This window comes from Magnolia sinica, chromosome 16 (genome assembly GCF_029962835.1).
Source record: "Magnolia sinica isolate HGM2019 chromosome 16, MsV1, whole genome shotgun sequence".
In the NCBI taxonomy this organism is placed as follows: Eukaryota; Viridiplantae; Streptophyta; class Magnoliopsida; order Magnoliales; family Magnoliaceae; genus Magnolia; species Magnolia sinica.
In genome coordinates this window covers 3,356,063-3,376,496 of record NC_080588.1, presented here as the reverse complement: position 1 = coordinate 3,376,496, position 20,434 = coordinate 3,356,063, and the positions used below count along the sequence as shown (strand labels likewise).

General features: G+C 38.8%; 1 protein-coding gene across 7 annotated transcripts in view; it reads left to right on the top strand.

The window, feature by feature from the left end:
* Positions 1-1,328: 1,328 nt before the first annotated feature.
* LOC131229735 (wall-associated receptor kinase-like 1) overlaps positions 1,329-20,434 on the top strand; it is a 37,702-nt gene continuing 18,596 nt past the window's right edge. Inside the window, exons 1-3 of one of the 7 annotated variants that reach the window (XM_058225739.1) lie at positions 1,329-1,699; positions 8,640-8,707; positions 9,104-9,861. In XM_058225739.1, the coding sequence (XP_058081722.1) occupies positions 8,692-8,707; positions 9,104-9,861 (774 nt within the window). In that variant the 5' untranslated portion in view covers positions 1,329-1,699; positions 8,640-8,691. Of the gene's footprint in view, positions 1,704-7,664; positions 7,726-8,200; positions 8,708-9,103; positions 9,862-20,434 lie in introns of those variants that run through there. The other 6 variants (XM_058225737.1, XM_058225740.1, XM_058225743.1 and 3 more) reach the window with 6 other exon arrangements.

The window sequence follows — 20,434 nt, the reverse complement described above, 5'->3', positions numbered from 1 at the left end:
TTTTCGCATCTAGCCTCAAAATATTCTAAATAAATAGATGGACGACACAGATATATTATATACATTATGGTGGGCCCATGGATTTAAGGTAACATTTTCAGACTGGTTTTCTAGGTGAAATTACTCACTCGTTTCAAACAAGTGAAAAAATGTAATAATTACTTATTTACAGCGATTTACCTGGATTATGGAAAACCAAACAAGCTCAAAGAAAGCAATGGATGTATTCAATATATAACATTCACAAACGTATTACACTAAATGCACTACATATTCACCGTCGTATTACAGAAACGCACTACAATTTGATAGTAAATTGCATGAAAATCACCAAGTAGTGTATGAAGTTGACCGATCAATTCAGTATATTGACCGGAAAGTGAGTGAAATTGACCACGATACTTCATCTAATTGGATAGTCACGTAAAATTGACTCAGCAATGCATGATATTGACCACGTGAAATTGACCATGGTCTTCTATGTAAACAATTACAAATTTACCTAAAATTTAAACTTCAAGGTAGTTGACCGCGAACTACAATCACTCCCTAACACTTAGTGAAATTCGTGTTCGAGAAAAAGAATAAGAGTGCGTTGATGTGAAACACGTTCTTTGGAGAAAGGTCTTCAAGATTTCACATGCATTCGTAAAAAGAATGCGCTTGGGCTCGAGGAGAATGTAACAGGGAATATGTAATGTGATAGTATGATGAAGATTATATGGCGATTTAGTGAAGAAAATGAAAATTATACGACAATTTAGTAAAGAAAATGAAGATTATATGGCAATTTAGTGAAAAAAATACGTGAAAAGGAGAGATAGGGTTGATATACACGAGTCCGGACGTGTTTTTGGGCGTAAATGAGACAGTGGAATAAAATTGAAAAAGGGCGGGCATTTTCGACCTTTGGAAAGGCGTCCGTACAGCTGGGGCGTATTCTCGCAAGGGAAAATGAGGTGGGCTTAGTCTCCTAATTGGGCCATAAATGGGTCGTACAGTCGTAAATTTCTCCATCAAAGATGTATTGGATAATCCGATCAGTGTTATTTTTATCTGGTAGTTCGTGAAATATGTTCTGAACTAAATGGACAGTTCAGATCGATCAATTGGACCGTCCAAATGAACTGATGCAATAAGGAGCACTATAACTTATAGTGCTCCAAAGGCAACTAAGCATTTTTCTATTAAAATAATGGACCCAGGGATTGGATGGAGATCCGGTGAATTGGGTCAGATGGTTCTGGTATCCGTGGATTTAGGTACCCGATTACAGCTCTAGATTCATGACTGCAGTGGCATGAGGCTCATTTTGTGAATCCACATTCTTTGGTGTGAGGCCCAGAACATCAAACGGTTACAAATGGTTTGGATAAGTTAGCAATGACTCGAGAACTTTGTTCTCTCATCTAAACAGTTGATATCATGGGCCCCATTGTATGGCCCATGCATAGAAAATATCCCAATGAAAGGACAAATATTCTACGGTTTGGATCTGTTGGTGTGGTGTATATTTTGTGGTAGTTTCTCAGACTACTGTATTGTTCTACTTTTTTAGACAGAGGAGGGAGTGCTGGACGGAATCCTATCCACTCTTCTCTATTCTCTGTTTATGGAAGTAGAAACAAATACCATCGTTTCTTCTCTCTCACTCAAGTCTGTATTTCATTTAAGAGGGATTCCCTGATCTGCAATTTCTGTAAGTGAAATAAGTTTATGTTCTTCTTGTTTTTTAGATTCTACAATTTCCTATTTTTGAGCAAATTTTTTAATTGAATTTTTATTTATTTATTTTATGATGATGGCACCAAGTCCTCGAATCCTTGACTTTGGAGATTAAGAAACCATTACTTTCAACGCGTTCGGATGTAGCACTGTCAAATTAAATTGTAGTTACCAGTCTAATAGCCGGTATTTGGTTGTGGAAAATATTATGGAATCAGATTGATTAATCATGAAATTTAATGCAACCAAACACACCCATTTAATCAAAGGGAAAAAGTTTGTAATTTGTTTAGAATTGGTACCGAGGAAGTCGGCTTCAGATTCCAATCACAATAAGTTCAAATTCTTTAGGTTACTTCCTCATTAAAAAGTTGGTTTTTTCACATCATTTGTGCACTCGAGCCATAGATAGCAAAATGGCATTTGGGCATTTGGAAAAAAATTGTTCATGTTTAATTCAGTCTCGATCATTAAAAAATGTGGTAAAAAAAAAAAAAAAAAAAAACAAAAATGCTAAAAATTTGGTAAATGAGAAGTTCACGTTAAATATATTGGGGACGCAACAAGCCCTAACACGACTTATCCGGTGCAGAAGCAACCATATATGGAATCACACAACGCAATAGAAAAATAAAAATTCAAACAATCACAGAGAACACATGAATTTTAAGTGAAAAAATTATTGCAGTAAAAAACCACAACACCAAATGACCAACAATCCACTACTAACAGAAAATTACAAGAGATAGAACAACTTATAGATGTCAAAACCCTGGCTTTCTTCCTTTCAAAACTCTTGGCTCTTATGCTCTCTTAATCTCATCTACCCTAATCATGTATTAATGCGGTTTATATAACTCATGTATAAAATTAGAAACAAAATAGCGTACTTTCGTGTCCTGCTTAGTTACACCTTCAGTCGACCGAGACATCAACAGTCTCTTAGTCAACTGAAGTAAATCTTGGTCAATTAGGAATATCACAGTGTGCTTCGGTCGACACAAGAATTCCTCGGTCGACCGAACAACACTGCAATAGATTAAAGATACTCTAACAACAATCCCCACCATGACTTTAATCCTAAAGCTCCACAACTCTAACTTGCTATTACCATCTCTACTTATCTTCATTATAGCATTATCATTGTTGCTTCTTGCGCACACTCTGTCTTCATTCATTTTCTAAGCTCAGAGAAGTTGAGCAAAACTTGAACTTCTCTACAGAAATTACCTTCTTAAGCATGTATGTCGGATTCTCACTAGTGTAAATCTTCTCAATAGTAACATCGCCTTCCTCTAACATCTGTTAGATAAAATTATGACGAACATCAATGTGTTTAGTCTGGGAATGGTATACCGAGTTCTTTGCCAAATTGATCATGCTTTCGCGATCACAATGCACATGCACAACTTCATGCCCCCCAACTCATTGATCATTCCTTTCAGTCAAACAACTTCTTTGAATGCTTTCATCATTGTCATATGTTTTGCTTCATTTGTGGAACACTACCAAAAAACATGACAACGCCGATGACTAAAAACCATCAACGTAATCCTTGCCCGATATTAAACGCCATCCGAATGGCCTTCAGGAAAGGGGGTGTCGGTGTTGCCCGCCGACAGCCATAACCATCGGGATTGCCAATGGCTTTAAGGGGGTGTTTGGCGCATGGCATTGGGAAGGTTTAGGTGGGATGGGATTCAAAAAACTTAATTATTACATATGGCAGGGATTGTCCCTTATTACCTTGAGATAAGCTTAATTCCTTGCTATGTTTGTAATATGGTGATACATTGAATGGATATACCCACCATCATTTGAAACTATTGAGAATAACACACGTGTTATATCCAAATTGTTCATCTATTTTGTAACTTCATTTTATGGCATGGGCCTAAAAATGAGGCAGATCCAAAACTTATGTGGCCCCAAAGAAGTTTTCAACGGTAGGTATTCAATTCCCATTGCCTTCTATGGTGGGGTCCACTTGAGCTTTAGATCTACCTGATTTTTTGGCCCATGCTCTAAAATGATCTTGAAAAATGGGTAGACGGTGTGGATATAGCCCACACATCTTGGTGGGACCTACACAACTTGCTAACATTGAGTGGAATTGGCACAGGACCCAATGCAATTCCATCTAATCTAATTCCAAGCTTTTCCATTCTTCCCAAACATTGAGTGGAATTGTTACGGAATCAAATATAATTCCATCCCACCTAATTCCATATAATACCATGCGCCAAATGCCCCCTAAACCATCGGCGTTATGTCAAACAAACCCCCCCCACCACAACGGCCTAAAAGCTGTCGGCATTTCTCATTAAATAAACAAGAAAACTTGCAAATTATTGGAAACAAATTGCCCTTCTCTAGCTTTGAACAGGCAGATCTTTGTGGGGGGTAAACAAATTCCAAATATATTGAATTGGATCAACATTGAATTGAACTCAACAAATTGGAAAAGTGGCACCAAAAAATTTCTAAGTATAAACGCTTCGGCCGGTCTCTCTATACTTACACGAAGAAACTTTTAAGTGCCCATAATTAATAGAAAATGGTGTATTTTTATTCAATACCTTTGATTAGTAAAGAAGAACATGATGCAAAACATAGATTCATGAATGAAAATAAATTAAAGAAGAATCTAAGAGGAGCTATTTTTAAATTTTGTTAGGATACATTCCAATGCATCCCCAATACTTCAATAGTTTGTCGATTCGATAAGAGTCTTTTAAGTTCAGGAATGAGAATCTAAAAGGAGCTATCTTACAATACATCCCACAACAAGATACCTGTGCAACTTTGGTTATTGCATAGGGTCTCTTCATTGATTCAAACCGTTTATATAGTCATCTCAGATGCATAATACTAGAAAAAATAAAAATAAAAAAATCAGATTGAAATGTCTCAACCCTTTTGACTATTCAAAAGTTGAGAAGACTATCCATGTTTTAAATGAAAAGAGTCAGATGCTGCAAGAATCAGCAATAGAAAATGACACGATATAAAAATCTAAAGAAAAAAGAATTACAGAAGAAAGACAAAGGCAAACCAACAAAGCTTCTAGGAATAGTGTAAAGGTTATAGATGAAATACAAAAATATTATATCCAATGTAACAAGGACAATTTCTTTTTCAAGGGAATTCCATTTCTGAACAAAACCATGAATAACATTGCCCATGATTCAAATTCTCAAAAAAAGAAGCGAAAAAACATTGCCCATGATTCTTTCCATCATTTACATCCCATCCATTAACTTTCTTCGTGAGATTTGAACTAACCCGGGTATAGTTTTCCTATCCCATGTTTGTCGAAGACTATTTCTAAAATCTTCAGTCCTACATGCGTAACTTGTGAGTTATGCTAGAAGCTACCATTTTCATCTATAAACATATAAATTAATCTGCAACGGATGCCACTAAGACTGCCATTAGAAAAGAAAAATATGCCCATGAAGCATGCGAAAGAAGGGCCCAGCTCATCAAATTCACCCATATCTGCACCATTCCACTGTATATTTTCACACTCAAGATCACCGTCTTCCTCGTTAGCAATCGGCGCCTCAATCACACTAATGGCGTTTCTTTGTAGCTTAACTTCTATGCCAGTTTTTAGAACCTGCACTGAAGTGGAATACATTCAGAAAGTGCACTTGTTACCCAAAATTACAAGAGGAAAACAGCAGGGATGTCTACAAATGATGGGGTTCTGCAATACTTGCAATCTACAACTTAGCACATCAAGACAAGCAAATGGGAAATGGAAATGCAATCAATCAACCTTTACAAACCACAAAATATCATTAAAATCTGGGGGGGAAAACACCAGACAAATTTGATTTCATAGTTATGAAGAAAAAAGATAATCTAGGTATCTTCTAAATATCAAAACGGACAACCCATTACCTCTTGAATTGCCGCCAAAGCTTGTAAGCCCAACACCTCCTCTCCTTAGACCTTCACCAGCTCAACCCATTTACATAGTCAACAAAGGAAGAAACACACAACCAATTATAACAAAAAAAAAAAAAAAAAAAGAAAAAAAGAAAAAAAAGGAACATTTCCAAACAAAATCATTAGTCAGTCCAAAAAATCTCAAAATTGATAGAAAACTGTCATGATTTTTCCATTCAAAGAAAATTAAAAATAAAGCCAACCCATTAACCAACATTGAGGGCACATTCGGTTGCTCCGAAATATCATGAAATTTCATGAATAAGCAGTCTAATTTGGTGTAAAATTTCATGATATTCTTTGCAACCAAACACACTAACAACAAAAAAAGGTTTTTTTTTTTTTTTTTTTTTTTTTTAGAAAAAGAAGAAATCAAACAACCACAAAATTGAACTGAAATTATAAATTATTTTTATTGATTAACATTAAGTATGGGCCTATGGCTCTCCCAACCTAACATCCAACTGAAAGCCTAACCATTCTGAGCCGTACAAAAAGTAGAGTTTGTGCAATTTTTGGGCATGTTCGCAAATCCTAACTGAATTTTTCTATTATGGTATCAATCGGGTCTGAAATCGTGTGACGACTATTAATAAGGCCCAAGAACTGTACGGATCAAGATCATGTGAATTGGGTCATATACTTTGGGTGTAGCCTCACTCAATTCGAGATCGAGAGAATCATCCGCGCAGTAGGTGACAGGGATTATGTTAAATAAAGAAAGTCAGATTTTTTTTTTTTAAATAACAAAATAAATAAAAGTCAAAGGAGGTACAAATCGATAAAGATAAAAGAACAAAAAACAAACATAATATTTCCAATAAGAAGAAAATCGTTTAAAAAATCCATGGATTTTGGTACCTGTTTACAGCTCTAGATTCATGACTGCAGTGGCATGATGCTCATTTTGTGCATCCACATTGTTTGGTTTGAGGCCCAAAACATCAAACGGTTCCAAATGGTTTGGATAAGTTAGCAATGACTCGAGAATTTTGTTCCCTGATCTAAACAATTGATATCATGGGCCCCATTGTATGGCCCATGCACCAAAAATCTCCCAATAAAAGGATAAATATTTTACTGTCTGGATCTGTTGGTGTGGTGTATATTTTGTGGTTGTAAGGTCCACAACATCAAATGGTTCTAAATGGTTTGGATAAGTTAGCAATGACTCGAGAATTTTGTTCCCTGATCTAAACAATTGATATCATGGGCCCCATTGTATGGCCATGCAGCAAAAATCTCCCAATAAAAGGACAAATATTTTACAGTCTGGATCTGTTGGTGTGGTGTATATTTTGTGGTTATGAGGCCCACAACATCAAACGGTTCCAAATGGTTTGGATAAGTTAGCAATGACTGGAGAATTTTGTTCCATGATCTAAGCAATTGATATAATGGCCCCATTGTATGGCCCATGCACCAAAAATCTCCCAATGAAAGGACAAATATTTTACAGTCTGGATCTATTGGTGCGGTGTATATTTCGTGGTTGTGAGGCCCGGAACATCAAACAGTTCCAAATGGTTTGGATAAGCTAGCAATGACTCGAGAATTTTGTTCCCTGATCTAAACAATTGATATCATGGGCCCCATTGTATGGCCCATGCACCAAAAATCTCCCAATGAAAGGACAAATATTTTACAGTCTGGATCTGTTAGTGCTGTGTATATTTTGTTGTTGTGAGGCCCGGCGGTTCCAAATGGTTTGGATAAGTTAGCAATGACTCAAGAATTTTTTTCCCTTATCTAAACAATTGATATCATGGGCCCCATTGTATGGCCCATGCCCCAAAAATCTCTGAATGAAAAGATAAATATTCTACAGTCTGGATCTGTTGATATGGTGTATATTTTGTGCTTGTCTCTCAGACTACTGTACTGTTCTACTTTTATAAACAGATAACTTTTCTATATTCTCTGTTTGTAAAAGTAGAAACAAATACCAGTCTCTCTCTCTCTCTCTCTCTCTCTCTCTCTCTCTCTCTCTCTCTCTCTCAAGTCGTAGTTCATTTAACAGGGATTCCCTGATCTGCAATTTCTGTTCTTCTTGGCTTTTGAGATTCTACAATTTCCCATTTTGAGCACCTTTTTTTTTTTCTTTTTTCTTTTTTAATTTTTATTTATGATGGCACCAATTCCGCGAACCCTTGACTTGGAAAACCATTACTTTGAACGCTTTTGGATGTAGCACTGTCAAACTAAATTGCAGTTACCAGTCTAATAATAGTCTGTGTTAGGTTGCACAAAATATCATGGAATTAGACTGATTAATCATGAAATTTCATGATATTTAATGCAACCAAACACACCCATTTAATCAAAGGGAAAAAGTTTGTATTTTCCTTGGAATTGGTACTGAGGAAGTCAGCTTCAAATTCCAATCACAATAAGTTTAAATTTGGCAAAATAAAAATAAAAATAAAAATTGTTCGTGTTTAATTCATTCTCGATCATTAAAAAATGTGGTAAAAAAAAATAAAAATGCCAAAATTTTGGTAAATGAAAAGTTCAGGATGAATATAATTTAGATTAAAAATGAAATGAAAAAAATGGCTATGTACATGCATATGTGTGTGTAGATAGCATAGATGAATAACATTAAAAAAAACTTTAATTAAAATATTTAAATTGCCTCAAAAAGGTTTTTTTAATAAAAGTTTTTTATTGAAAAGAAAATTGTTTAATTCAGTTTGCCCACAAACTAAAATTTTCCAATCTTAAGATATACGGAGTTTTGAAAATTTTATCAATTGCATGTGTATTTTTAAAAAATATGGAGTTTAAAATGGAGTACTTACCATGATCCAAACACAACCCTATATGTTTCTCTAAAAATGCAATCCAAGGCACCACAAGTCATATAACAACAACCTTTGAATCACTTTCCCATTGTATGCTGTTTCAACTCATTCTCATTTATTTATTTATTTTTATTATTTTTTGGAGATTTTTAGAAGAAAAAAGGAAGGGCAATTTGTGTACACACTTCGAAGTCACCGAAGTAACATGGCACTCAGACGATGTAAGTTCTGCCAACTAATAGTTGATCTTCTTTTTGTACCTTTTCACTTTTTAATTTTATTAATTTTAGAGTATAGATACAAATAATGATGAATGTGCTGGAGGTTGGAAGGGAAGGGAGATGGATGACTAGGATTAGAGTCAAATCATAGCTCTGATACCATGTTAAATTTTAAGAACTACGTTTTACAAAACTGGTGTGTCATTATTCCACTTAAAATAAGTAGAATGTATGAAAGAGATGGAAGATCTGTAAAAAAATCTTAATAGATATACATGTATCCATCCACATACTTATCTATATTATATACAGTTGTACATAGATACACTGTACTCTAACAATTAAAAAGGATAGGATTTAATCTTTGAAAAGTGAGTTTTGTGGTCTTTCTCGCAGGCTACAACAGTTGGTTTGGTTCTAGCTTGAAACCAAAATGGGACGCGGAGGTCTTCTTAAATAACGGAGCTGAGTTATTAGAAGAGTTAATTACTTCTTCCGAAGGTAAAAGTAGCCCAATCCGCATCTTTTCTGCGAAAGAGCTTGAGAAAGCAACTAAGAATTATGCAGATGACCTATTTTTTCATGAAGATTCAGAGTACAAAATGTATAAGGGAACCATCGATGGTCGAGCTATTATTGTTTCTAAGTCAATACGGTCCGATTTCATTTCCTCCTCCAGAGCCTATGAAGTTGCAGTACTATCCCGAATTAACCATGTGAACATATTGAAGATACTCGGATGTTGCCTCGAGATCAAAATTCCAACACTGGTGTATGAATTCTTCTCCCACGAGACTCTTTATGACCGTATCCACAAATCTGGAACTTCAGGCTATATTTCATGGGAAAATTGCTTAAAGATTGCAACAGGAGTGGCGTATGGACTTACCTACTTGCATATAGACATGGCGACACCAATCATTCATAGGGATATAAAATCAAGAAAAATTTTGTTGGACGAACATTATAATGTCAAAATCGTTGGTTTTGATTTGTCACTGCCTATGCCCTTGGGTGAAACAGAGACAGAATGCCCGGTTATCGGGACCTATGGGTATGTTGATCCATGTTATATTACGAAGGGGTTGGTATCAGAAAAAAGTGATGTTTACAGCTACGGGGTAGTTGTGTTTGAGATTTTAACCGGAAAGAATGTTATAGAGCTTCGGGAGTCGGGTTCTGAGTTTGCTAAATACACAGAAGAGAAGCTTCTTGGCTTTGCTGAGGCAAGTCTTCTTCAAGAAGTGAAGAAAGATCAACTGATGGCATTTGCACAGCTTGTTAGGAGATGCCTTTCGAGAAGCTGGGAAAAGAGGCCTACAATGAAGGAAGTTGTTCAAGAACTCCGACGAATTAAAGGGTTATGACAGTTTCAAGCAAGCCCTGCTCTTTAATCACCATGTCCACTTTAGGATGTACTAAGATACATTTTCTCCAGAGTCATAGCTATGGCTCAGATGTTTCAACTGAATATCCAGTCCAACTTTGTGGGGCCTATCAGAATGGGCCCAAAACGGCTATCCAAGCCGTTAAAGTGAAAGTTCTTATGAAAAATAACCAGAAACAAATTTTATTTTTTATTTTTTGTCATTTTTCATAAGATCCTTCACCTTAACTGCGTGCCTTTTATTTTTTTTTTTAAGGCCCACCTTGATGTGTATGTACAATCCACTCCAACCATCAGTTGCGTCATCCATTGTCAGACCTAGGGCCCAAAAATCAGACTGATCCGTTATTCAGGTGGGCCTCACTAAAGGAAACAATTGGGAGAGAGATGACTACACTTTATTTTTTTTACAGGGCCCACCATGATGAGTATGTGAAATCAACTCCAACCATTGGCTGCCTTGTGGAATTTTATGCCAGAGGCCACCATGTTTATGCCTATCCTTGATTAGTGTGGGCCACACCAAATGAAATAGTTTGTAGGTTTGGCATCTCTGCGTACTGTTTCCACTCCTGTGGTCCACTTGAACAATGGATGTGGCTGAATTTTGGGCCTTGGGCGTAATGTGTGCTGATGCATATGATAGTCAGAGTGGATTTTGCGTACACATTACGGTGGGGCCCACTCACATCATATACATTTGGAAGTACAAATCAAAATTTTAAACTCTCCACTAGTGAAAGAGAACTGAAAATGGGCATCGGTGTCGGTGTCCCATATCAGTTACGGCTGTGATCTAAACACGTCATCGAAGGTGTTTTAATAATAATAAAAGTTGAATAGACCAGAAGTAATATTCTGAGTAAACGTGCTACTGTCACACCCTTTTCACGTTATAATGATCCGAACCATTCATTCTTCAGGCCACACAATTCTCAGTAAATATACTTTCAGAGGATCTTTGGATTCTTCGTGTTAATGCGCCCATTTAATATAAGTGGGGGCCATGGTTCATTGAACCAGACCATTGATCTTGTGCGTCCAACCACAGAGGAAGATCCAATCTGCTAAGTGTTTGACCATTAATTTGTTGATTTTCCCGAGCTTTGTAGTAGTAAAATAATGTGTTTCATGGTGCCAACCAAACAATATAATTACGAGATGTTAAGGCTATTGGCAACGAAGGATTGAAGGTGCAGATCATGACACGCGTGTCAATGTAACACCCCTGTGTGAGATGCGAGCCATTCCCTGAAAAGACCTAGTGACTTGGATCGACTCGTCTGGTCCCAAGGCCACTCAGGAACTCACCTGAGCCGGGGTGGAATGACCAGCCTGACTACACCCAGATCCATAGCTCAGGTGTTAGACTGAGTGAAGGATACCTTGTTTCAACACTGAGGTGTTGGTATCGATTCCCTAGTGGGGTTGGCTAACACTGAAGTGTGAACTGACAGTGGGTGTACTAACAAGCTAATGGAAAAAGAAAAAGAAAAAAAAAACTGCACAAAAATAAATAAATAAATAAAATTCCATTCAACCAAAGAAAAAGCCAAATATTCTTGAGCTCCATTCTTCCCATATGTGTGGTTTTTTAGCTCATGGGTCAGTCATTCATCGCAAGTCAACCTCGGCCCAATTCCATCTAAGCCACAACTCGACCACACCCTGAAATCCTTTATGTTGGAAATTGGATTTTAGAAAATTATTTAAATTATATAAAATTAAAATAAAAAAGTTAAAAAACTTATCAATATGTATAAGTCGAGGCGTGACGTGAGTCACTCGGCTTTAAATCGAATTTGCTCCCCTTGGACAGCATCCCAAGTGCAACAGGTTTACAGAGCAATCGACCTCCAGGATACAACGACTATGACCCGGTCCCAGCGGTGCACTCACTGTACACGGGCTCGAACCACTTGTAGTCTTACCCAGAACTAGAAAATACTTGAACACATTTTTTAAGAGGAAACCTGATTTTGTAATCCATTTAAAAACTTAAAATCAGAAGTCTATTTATAGACTTTGTGAAGACACCCTTTTACAAAGGGTTGCAACTATTGGGTTTAAACCCAAGTGGTGCGACCCTTAGGCTTCAAAAGACACAATTTTTCAAAACAAAAATTGAAAGGATATAACCTTTCAGTAAAAAGACACATCTGTAGGATATTTTGAAACACTAACTTATTTTAAAATAATTTAAAATACAACAATCCCCAACATGTTTCAAAATTTTTGACATTTCAGGTTAAGATGAAAGAGTTGTGCAATGGTGTCGGTGTCACCATATACTTGAACCGACATTAGAATAAACATGACAGGTCTACAGGAATCAGGCGACACCATAGTCTTGAACCTGATTCCTTTTAATGTAGATCGCAAGTACATGCCACTCACACAACTTTTCCGCTACAAGTGATTCTGCAGTTCGGTGCGTTTCGACCATGCACCATTACCTGGATTTTATGAGTGCTCTAGAGAATTCGCTTAGATTCTCATACGAAGCGGCCTCCACCTCCACACCCATATAGGTGAATTCCATCAAGTGTATGCAGCAACTGTATGCACCACCAAATATATGGCTATGGATTCATTAAGAGTTCTAAAAACTCATCCTTCTGCGTTGCTGCTCGCACTGTACATCATAGAAGGGGCTCATTTACATCAGTGTAATCGTCTACCTCGTGTCTTGTTGTTTACCCATTGAACCTATCTAATAGGATCTCTACTCGTATAGGTTGGGTTGCCAACACTGGTAGCTCATATATTAGGCTCAGCCCCATTCCTTTCGATGTATCATTGACTAATCTTTTAGATAGTCACTTGGTCAGAGGATTTATGACCCGTAGGCCTTTTACCTCTACCCGTCATTGTTCCATCAAGCTTTCTTCTCATATGAGTTTGGCCATGTCTTAGTCTCATTATAGCTAATCATCCTTTCAGATCAGTTAGGGATCATCGTATTGGCAAGCTATTGCCTCACCAACTAGCTACTCATAAATGAGCCTCTGCCTAGGCTGATTCCTCCTTTTGCTCCTCAATCAAGTCTTTGACAGTCTTTTGTGAAAACAGTGAATCCAAAAAGGTTTTTCTATGTCTTTGAGACAACCCAATGGGGTTGAATATATAGATATTACACTCATCTATAACAGGAAAGGAAAGATATTACAATCATCTATACAAGGTAAGAAGATATACAAGGTAGTATGTGAGCTGTCTAACATCCCCCCTCAAACTAATGCTGGTCATCGACAAGTAATAGTTTGCCAACAAGAAAAGAGTGACGTGCAGATGTGAGGGACTTGGTGAGAATGTCAGCAATCTGATCATGGGATACCACATGTGAGAGAGAAATGAGCCCAGACTGAAATTTCTCGCGGATAAAATGACAGTCAACTTCTATATGCTTCGTCCGTTCATGAAAAACCGGGTTAGAGGCAATCTGAATTGCACTGAGATTATCGACATGGAGTGGAGTAGGATTCTGTAGACGAATGCCCAAGTCTGAAAGAAGTCCACGTAACCAGACGAGCTCACTACACGCAGCTGACATCGCCCGATACTCGGCTTCTGTACTCGATTTGGAAACAATGGCCTGCTTCTTACACTTCCAAGAGATGAGAGAAGTGCCAAGAAAAACACAGTAGCCAGTGGTAGATCTTCGTGTGAGAGCGCATCCAGCCCAATCAGCATCCGAATAAGCATGAAGCTCCAGAGTTGCCGTGGAGGAGAAGAACAGAGATCGATCTAGAGTTCCACGAAGGTACCGTAGGATGCGCAACACCGCAGTCATATGAAGAGTCCGAGGAGCAAAAACAAACTGACTGACGACTTGGACAACGTAGGCAATATCAGAGCGAGTCATAGTTAAGTAAACCAGACTCCCAACCAAACAGTGGTATAAGTCGGGCTGTTCAAGTAGATTATCATCGTCATGACCATAGTGAACGTTAAGTTCTAAGGGAGTCTGAACTGTCTTCTAATCTGTCAATGATGCCAATATGAGAAGATCCTTGGTATATTTACACTGGCAGACCAGGATCTCATGGTTGGAACGTGAAAATTTAAGTCTAAGAAAGTATGTTAGATGGCCGAGGTCTTGCATCTTGAAAGATGATTGTAGAAATTCCTTTAAAGCTGAAATGTCAGTAGCATCGCTACCAGTCAGGAGGAGGTTGTCAACATAGATCAGAAAAATGACAATTTCGTGAGCAGTGGTGCGCAAAAATAAGGCTGGGTGATGACCACTTTGAGTAAAATCAGCACCCGTAACAACATCGTGAAAGTGTTGGAACCATGCCCGATGTGCCTGTTTGAGGCCGTATATGGCTTTCTTTAAAGGACATACCTTATTGTCAGGGATTAAAGAGCCAGTAAGAAGTTTCAAATATACGGTTTCTTGGAGGTCTCCATGAAGAAAGGCATTTTTCATATCCATCTGAGTGAGTGACCATGAGCGAACAGAAGATATAGTCAGAAGAGTATGAATAGTTTTCATCTTGGCCACAGGAGCGAATGTCTCATTATTATCAATTCCATATTCCTGTTTGTATCCCTGAGTGACAAGTTGAGCCTTGTATCGATCCAATGATCCATCAGACTTGAGCTTGACATAATAAATCCATTTGCTACCAATTAGCTGTTGGTCAGCAGGTCGAGTGACAATGTCCCACGTATGATTATCATCCAATGCCGCAAGTTCTTCTGCCATAGCCTTCTTCCAACAATCATGAGTGGCTGCCTGAGAGTATGAAGTAGGAATAGAAACAGTATCCAGAGTAGCATTCATGGCAGACATAGAGCATATCAAGCGATCAGGCGCTCGATGTTCACGAGCGGAACGACGTATCGAGGTAGGTTCGGGATCTACAACAGGTACAATAGGTTCAGGTTGAGTAATAGGTGGTGGATCTGTACGTGGTCGACGTGAGTAAACCTGCAACGGACGAGGGAGAGTTCTTGAGGCAACCGAAATTTCTGGAAAGGCGGTTAAACCAGGAGGGTTTGGAGTGTGCGGAGGAGGAGGAGATGAATGAAAAGCAATGTGTTCAAGAAAGACAACATTTCGTGAAACCCGAACACGACGAGAAACCGGATCATAACACCGAAAACCCTTCTGAGTTTCCCCAAATCCCAAGTACATACATTTGATTGATTTTGGAGATAGTTTGTGACGTTCACGTGAAGCCAGGTGAACATAACAGATACAACCAAAAATACGAAATGTGGAATATGCAGGAGGTAAGCCGGTGAGAGCAAAGTAGGGAGATTTACTGTTCAGAACCTTGGTTGGCATCGGTTAATCAAGTAGACAGAATGTAACATTGCTTCCGCCCAGAAAGAACGAGGAACACTCATAGCTGTCATCAGGGTGTTGGCAGTTTCAACAATATGACGATTTTTCCGTTCAGCCACCCCGTTCTGTTGTGGAGTATCAGAACAGGTGGTCTGATGAATAATCCCATGACCTTGAAGAAATGTACGAAAATCTGTTGAGAGATATTCCCCCCTTGAGTCAGAACGGAGAGTTTGAACTGGAACCCGAAATTGAGTCTTTACCATAGAGTGAAAGGACTTGAATTTTTCAAAAACCTGTGACTTCGAATGCAGAAAGTAAATCCAAGTGTAACGTGTGAAATCATCAATGAATATAACATAGTATCGTAACCCAGAGAGAGACATAATTGGTGAAGGACCCCAGACATCCGTATGCACAAGTTCAAACATAGAAGATGATTTTGTAGTACTTAGGGAGAATGGAACACACTTACTTTTTGAAAGACAACATGAAGAACAAGAATAATCCAAATCATTGTTATTAAGAGAAATATTCCCTAACATGCCAGACGAAATTAACTGAAGTAACCGATCAGAATGTGGATGACCCAGGCGAAAGTGCCACAATTTCCACAATTTATTTGCCGAATAAATATCTGATGAAGATGGAGAAAAGAAATAACGAGCCGGAGTGACAGATGGATCAAAATCCAGCACGTACAGACGACCATGCCGCCTACCCCTCCCAAGTACCTTCCCCGTCGCCAGATCCTGCACAAAACAACAGTTGGGAAGAAATATGACTAAGCAGTTATTGGATGTGAGTTGACCAACTGAAATTAAATTGGAGGAGAGGTTAGGGACATGAAACACATCACGAAGGGTGAACTGGCGATGAGCAGAAGGAGAGAAAGTCAATGATCCAACAGACTGAATAGGTAGTCTAGTGCCATCCGCAGTAGAAATAGCCTGATTGCCGGTGTAGGGACGAATGTTACGAAGATGGGATACAGCACTGGTCATATGATTGGAAGCACCCGAATCGAAGAACCATGTAGAAGATGGGGATATACCTGACAAACCGGCCGCAGAAAGGGCCTGAACGATTTGCTGGAGCATCGCAGGAGTCAACGGAGATGAAAGACCTTCAGCGGAAGCAGTAGATGCAGAATCACTAACAGACGGCTCACAAGAAATAGTGGCAGCAGTAGCAGAAAGAGCACGAATACGGCCACGACCACGACTTCCACGTCCACGCCCGAACGAAGATGCATTGGCACGTGTACGGCAGTCCTGAATACCATGACCAGTCCGTCGACAATAAGCGCACCATTCCTTGCATTGAGCGACAACATGACCCACCTTGTTGCACCCGCGACAAGCCAAAGGAGAGGAACCAGAACCACGTGTTGGTGGAGTGGTGGACACAGCAAGCACCATATCAGATGAGCCCGGAGTTGAGGAAGGAAGAGAGAGAACTTTCAGACGTTGTTCCTCAGCCAATAAATCATTAATAACTGAATTCAGTGAAGGAGTAGGGCTACGGTTCAAGAGAGCAGCCCGACAATGCTCAAATTCCGGACGTAGCTTCATAAGGAATTGACGAACTTGCGTACTCTCGCGCATAGATTGGAATATTTTAAAGTCATGAGGAAATGGTGGATCCATCATAGCCATCTCTGTCCAAATTGTGACAATTTTGGAGTAAAATAATTGAATACTGTCGTTACCCTGAGTAAGATTAACGAGATCCTGTTCCAGGCGGTATAACCGGGCCGCATTACTCTGTTGATAAATCGTCTGGAGATGTTCCCACATTGCCTTAGCAGTGCGATGAGGTGTAAGACCAACAGCAATGGACCGATCGACGGAATCAAAAATCCAGGTAATAATCCTTCCATTGTTCATTTCCCAATCAGCTAATTTGTCGGCATCTGTGGAAGTGGGGAGAGGAACGGATCCATCAATTAGTCCCCACAAACCACGACCCTTGAGAAAGTTCTGAAAATGGATGGCCCACAGAGAGTAGTTGGTACCATCAAAACTACAACGTGGGGCCTCTGTACGTGATGAGTTCTTGTCCATTGATCTGAAGTAATGTAAAGCAGACAAGAAGTTGCAGCAGAAGAAGGTCGTAGAAGTACCGTACAGTAGGAGATACCCAAGGAATTGCAGTTTCTGGATCTGGCAAAGGAACTCTGGATCTGGATCTGGATCTGGATCTGGAAAAGCAATCAGCAACCTTGATCGGGATCTGGAAAAGCAACTCTGGATCTGGATCTGGAGTATGAAAAACAAGCAGGTGCGTCGAATCTGGAGCAGGGGCGTCAGATCTTGATCTGGAACAGGAAAACCGAGCAGGGACGTTGGATCTGGAGCAGGTGCGCTAGATCTGGAGCAGGGGCGCAGGATCTGGAGCAGGCTGGAGCAGGCTGGAGCCGGAAAACCATGCAGGGGCAGCAGGGGGTGGATCGGATCTGGATCTGGAGCAGGCTGGAGCAGCAGGGAGGCCGGACGCAGCAAGGGGCAGGGAGCAGGGAGGCCGGATCTTGCAGCAGGGGGTGACCGGATGCAGCAGGGACGCTGGACGCAGCAGGGGGTGGCCGGACGCAGCAGGGAGGCCGGATCTGGCAGCAGGGGGTGGCCGGACGCAGCAGGGATGCCGGATCTGGCAGCAGGGGGTGGCCGGACGCAGCAGGGAGGCCGGACGCAGCAGGGACGCAGCAGGGAGTGGCCGGATTTGGATCAGTATGGCTCTGATACCATGAAAACAGTGAATCCAAAAAGGTTTTTCTATGTCTTTGAGACAACCCAATGGGGTTGAATATATAGATATTACACTCATCTATAACAGGAAAGGAAAGATATTACAATCATCTATACAAGGTAAGAAGATATACAAGGTAGTATGTGAGCTGTCTAACATTTTGTAGCCTCTTTGATTATTCATATCTTAAGCCAAAGCATACTGAACTCATTTCCAACCTCACAGAGTCAACAATTATAACTCCATCAAGTAACAGATACTGAGCATCACTTTTATTATGATAGTTCTTGTATCACCGGCTCTGAATACAACTAACTTTCTTAGCCTTGAATGTACTCTTACAATTCAAACAATTTCACTAGCCCACCATTCAACTAACTAGTAGTAAAGTCAATCGACCTTATTGTATCTGCAATACAAAGAAGCTGGAGTAATCTGTCATGCATAGACATATGACAATTAAATTAGATTATAACTTTCATGTAATCATATCGCAACATTATCATGTTATCATATGTTCCCTAACACATGAAATGTTTGCCAATTTATCAATTAGTGATTAGAATTCAATACAACTAATGGATATCTGGCAACTGAATATAGAGGAGAAATGTCCAAGTTCATTATCAAGTATCTTGATCGATGGATCGAACAATAAGCTCCATGCGCATAAGTTTGGCCATTAGATACATTTGTTGATGATAAAACAACACAGTTCATTACATAAACTTATAGTCTCATATGAATACCATTCTTAAATGTTTAAATCTAGCCTCCAATGAGAATAGAATATAGCCTAAAAATCTCATTGATTCAACAATCATCTTATGAATTCAAACCGTTACCAATATTCTTTCTACCATTCATTTGATGGCTACCAATTTGATCATTAAAACATGCAATATGTTTAATTTCAGACACTTTATCTCAAAGACCTGCACATCAACGTAAAACATGTGCATTTTGATCCATAACATTCAACATATATTTTCCTTAGTGCAAATCTTCAATTTTATATATGTCAATCAATTTATCAAATGCTTATTGACTAAACTTATACTATATGAGTTAAGTAGTTTATCTAAATGCATCAAAGTGCATCCCCACAATTTCATATTTAGCCTTGATAGATATATCTATGGCCGACCTGATAAACTCATTAACCAAGAGTTAAGAGAAATCTTTGGTAGGAACTATTATATGAATCGATTGGATCTAACAGGTATTCTAAGTTGGCGTATGATCGGACGGAAATAACATTTCTTCCGCCTTTCTAATCAGGTAATATTGTTTAGAAAGTATTGTGAACGATGCCAAAAGTGAATGTAACTTGTCTCATAAGTTAGGCATGTGCACTCGTCAGTGTGTCAAACAGTTAAGTGATATGTGCCGACAGTCCTTCTGTTATTGGACTCAATATTCTATAATATCACTTTCTACATAATAAAATGTAAGTCAGAATTAACATTGAATTAAGACACATTCACTATTAGTCCACTTAAGAAACTCAAGTTACATTTTGCTTCATGGTAAGTGAAACTCCAGAAATACAAGCATTCATATAATGTGAGTTATTAAGTGCTTAATATTCATAAAAGTAATATACATACAAGATCTAGACCTTTCATCTATTAGGCCCGCAAAAGGTAATATTTTAAAAATACATTAGCCCAATCATCCCACACAAGCCAATGTAACATCTGTATGAATTTATAACTTTGGAACATTGAAGTGCATCTAAGTACATAACCCCCACAAGTTAAAAAACTTATCAATTTGTATGAGTCGAGGCGTGACGTGAGTCACTCGGCTTTAAATCGAATTTTCTCCCCTTGGACAGCGTCCCAAGTGCAACAGGTTTCCAGAGTAATCGACCTCCAGGATACAATGACTATGACCCGGTCCCAGCGGTGCACTCACTGAACATGGGCTCGAACCACTTGTAGTTTTAACCCGAACTAGAAAATACTTGAACACATTTTTAAAAAGGAAACCTGATTTTGTAATCCATTTAAAAACTTAAAATCAGAAGTCTATTTATAGACTTTGTGAAGACACCCTTTCACAAAGGGTTGCGACTATTGGGTTTAAACCCAAGTGGTGCGACCCTTAGGCTTCAAAAGACACAACTTTTCAAAACAAAAATTGAAAGGATATAACCTTTCAGTGAAAAGACACATCCGTAGGATATTTTGAAATACTAGCTTATTTTAAAATAATTTAAAATACAACACTTTATACTCAACCTAAGCCCACATATCTGACCCAGACCTAGAACCAAGTATATGTGATTATT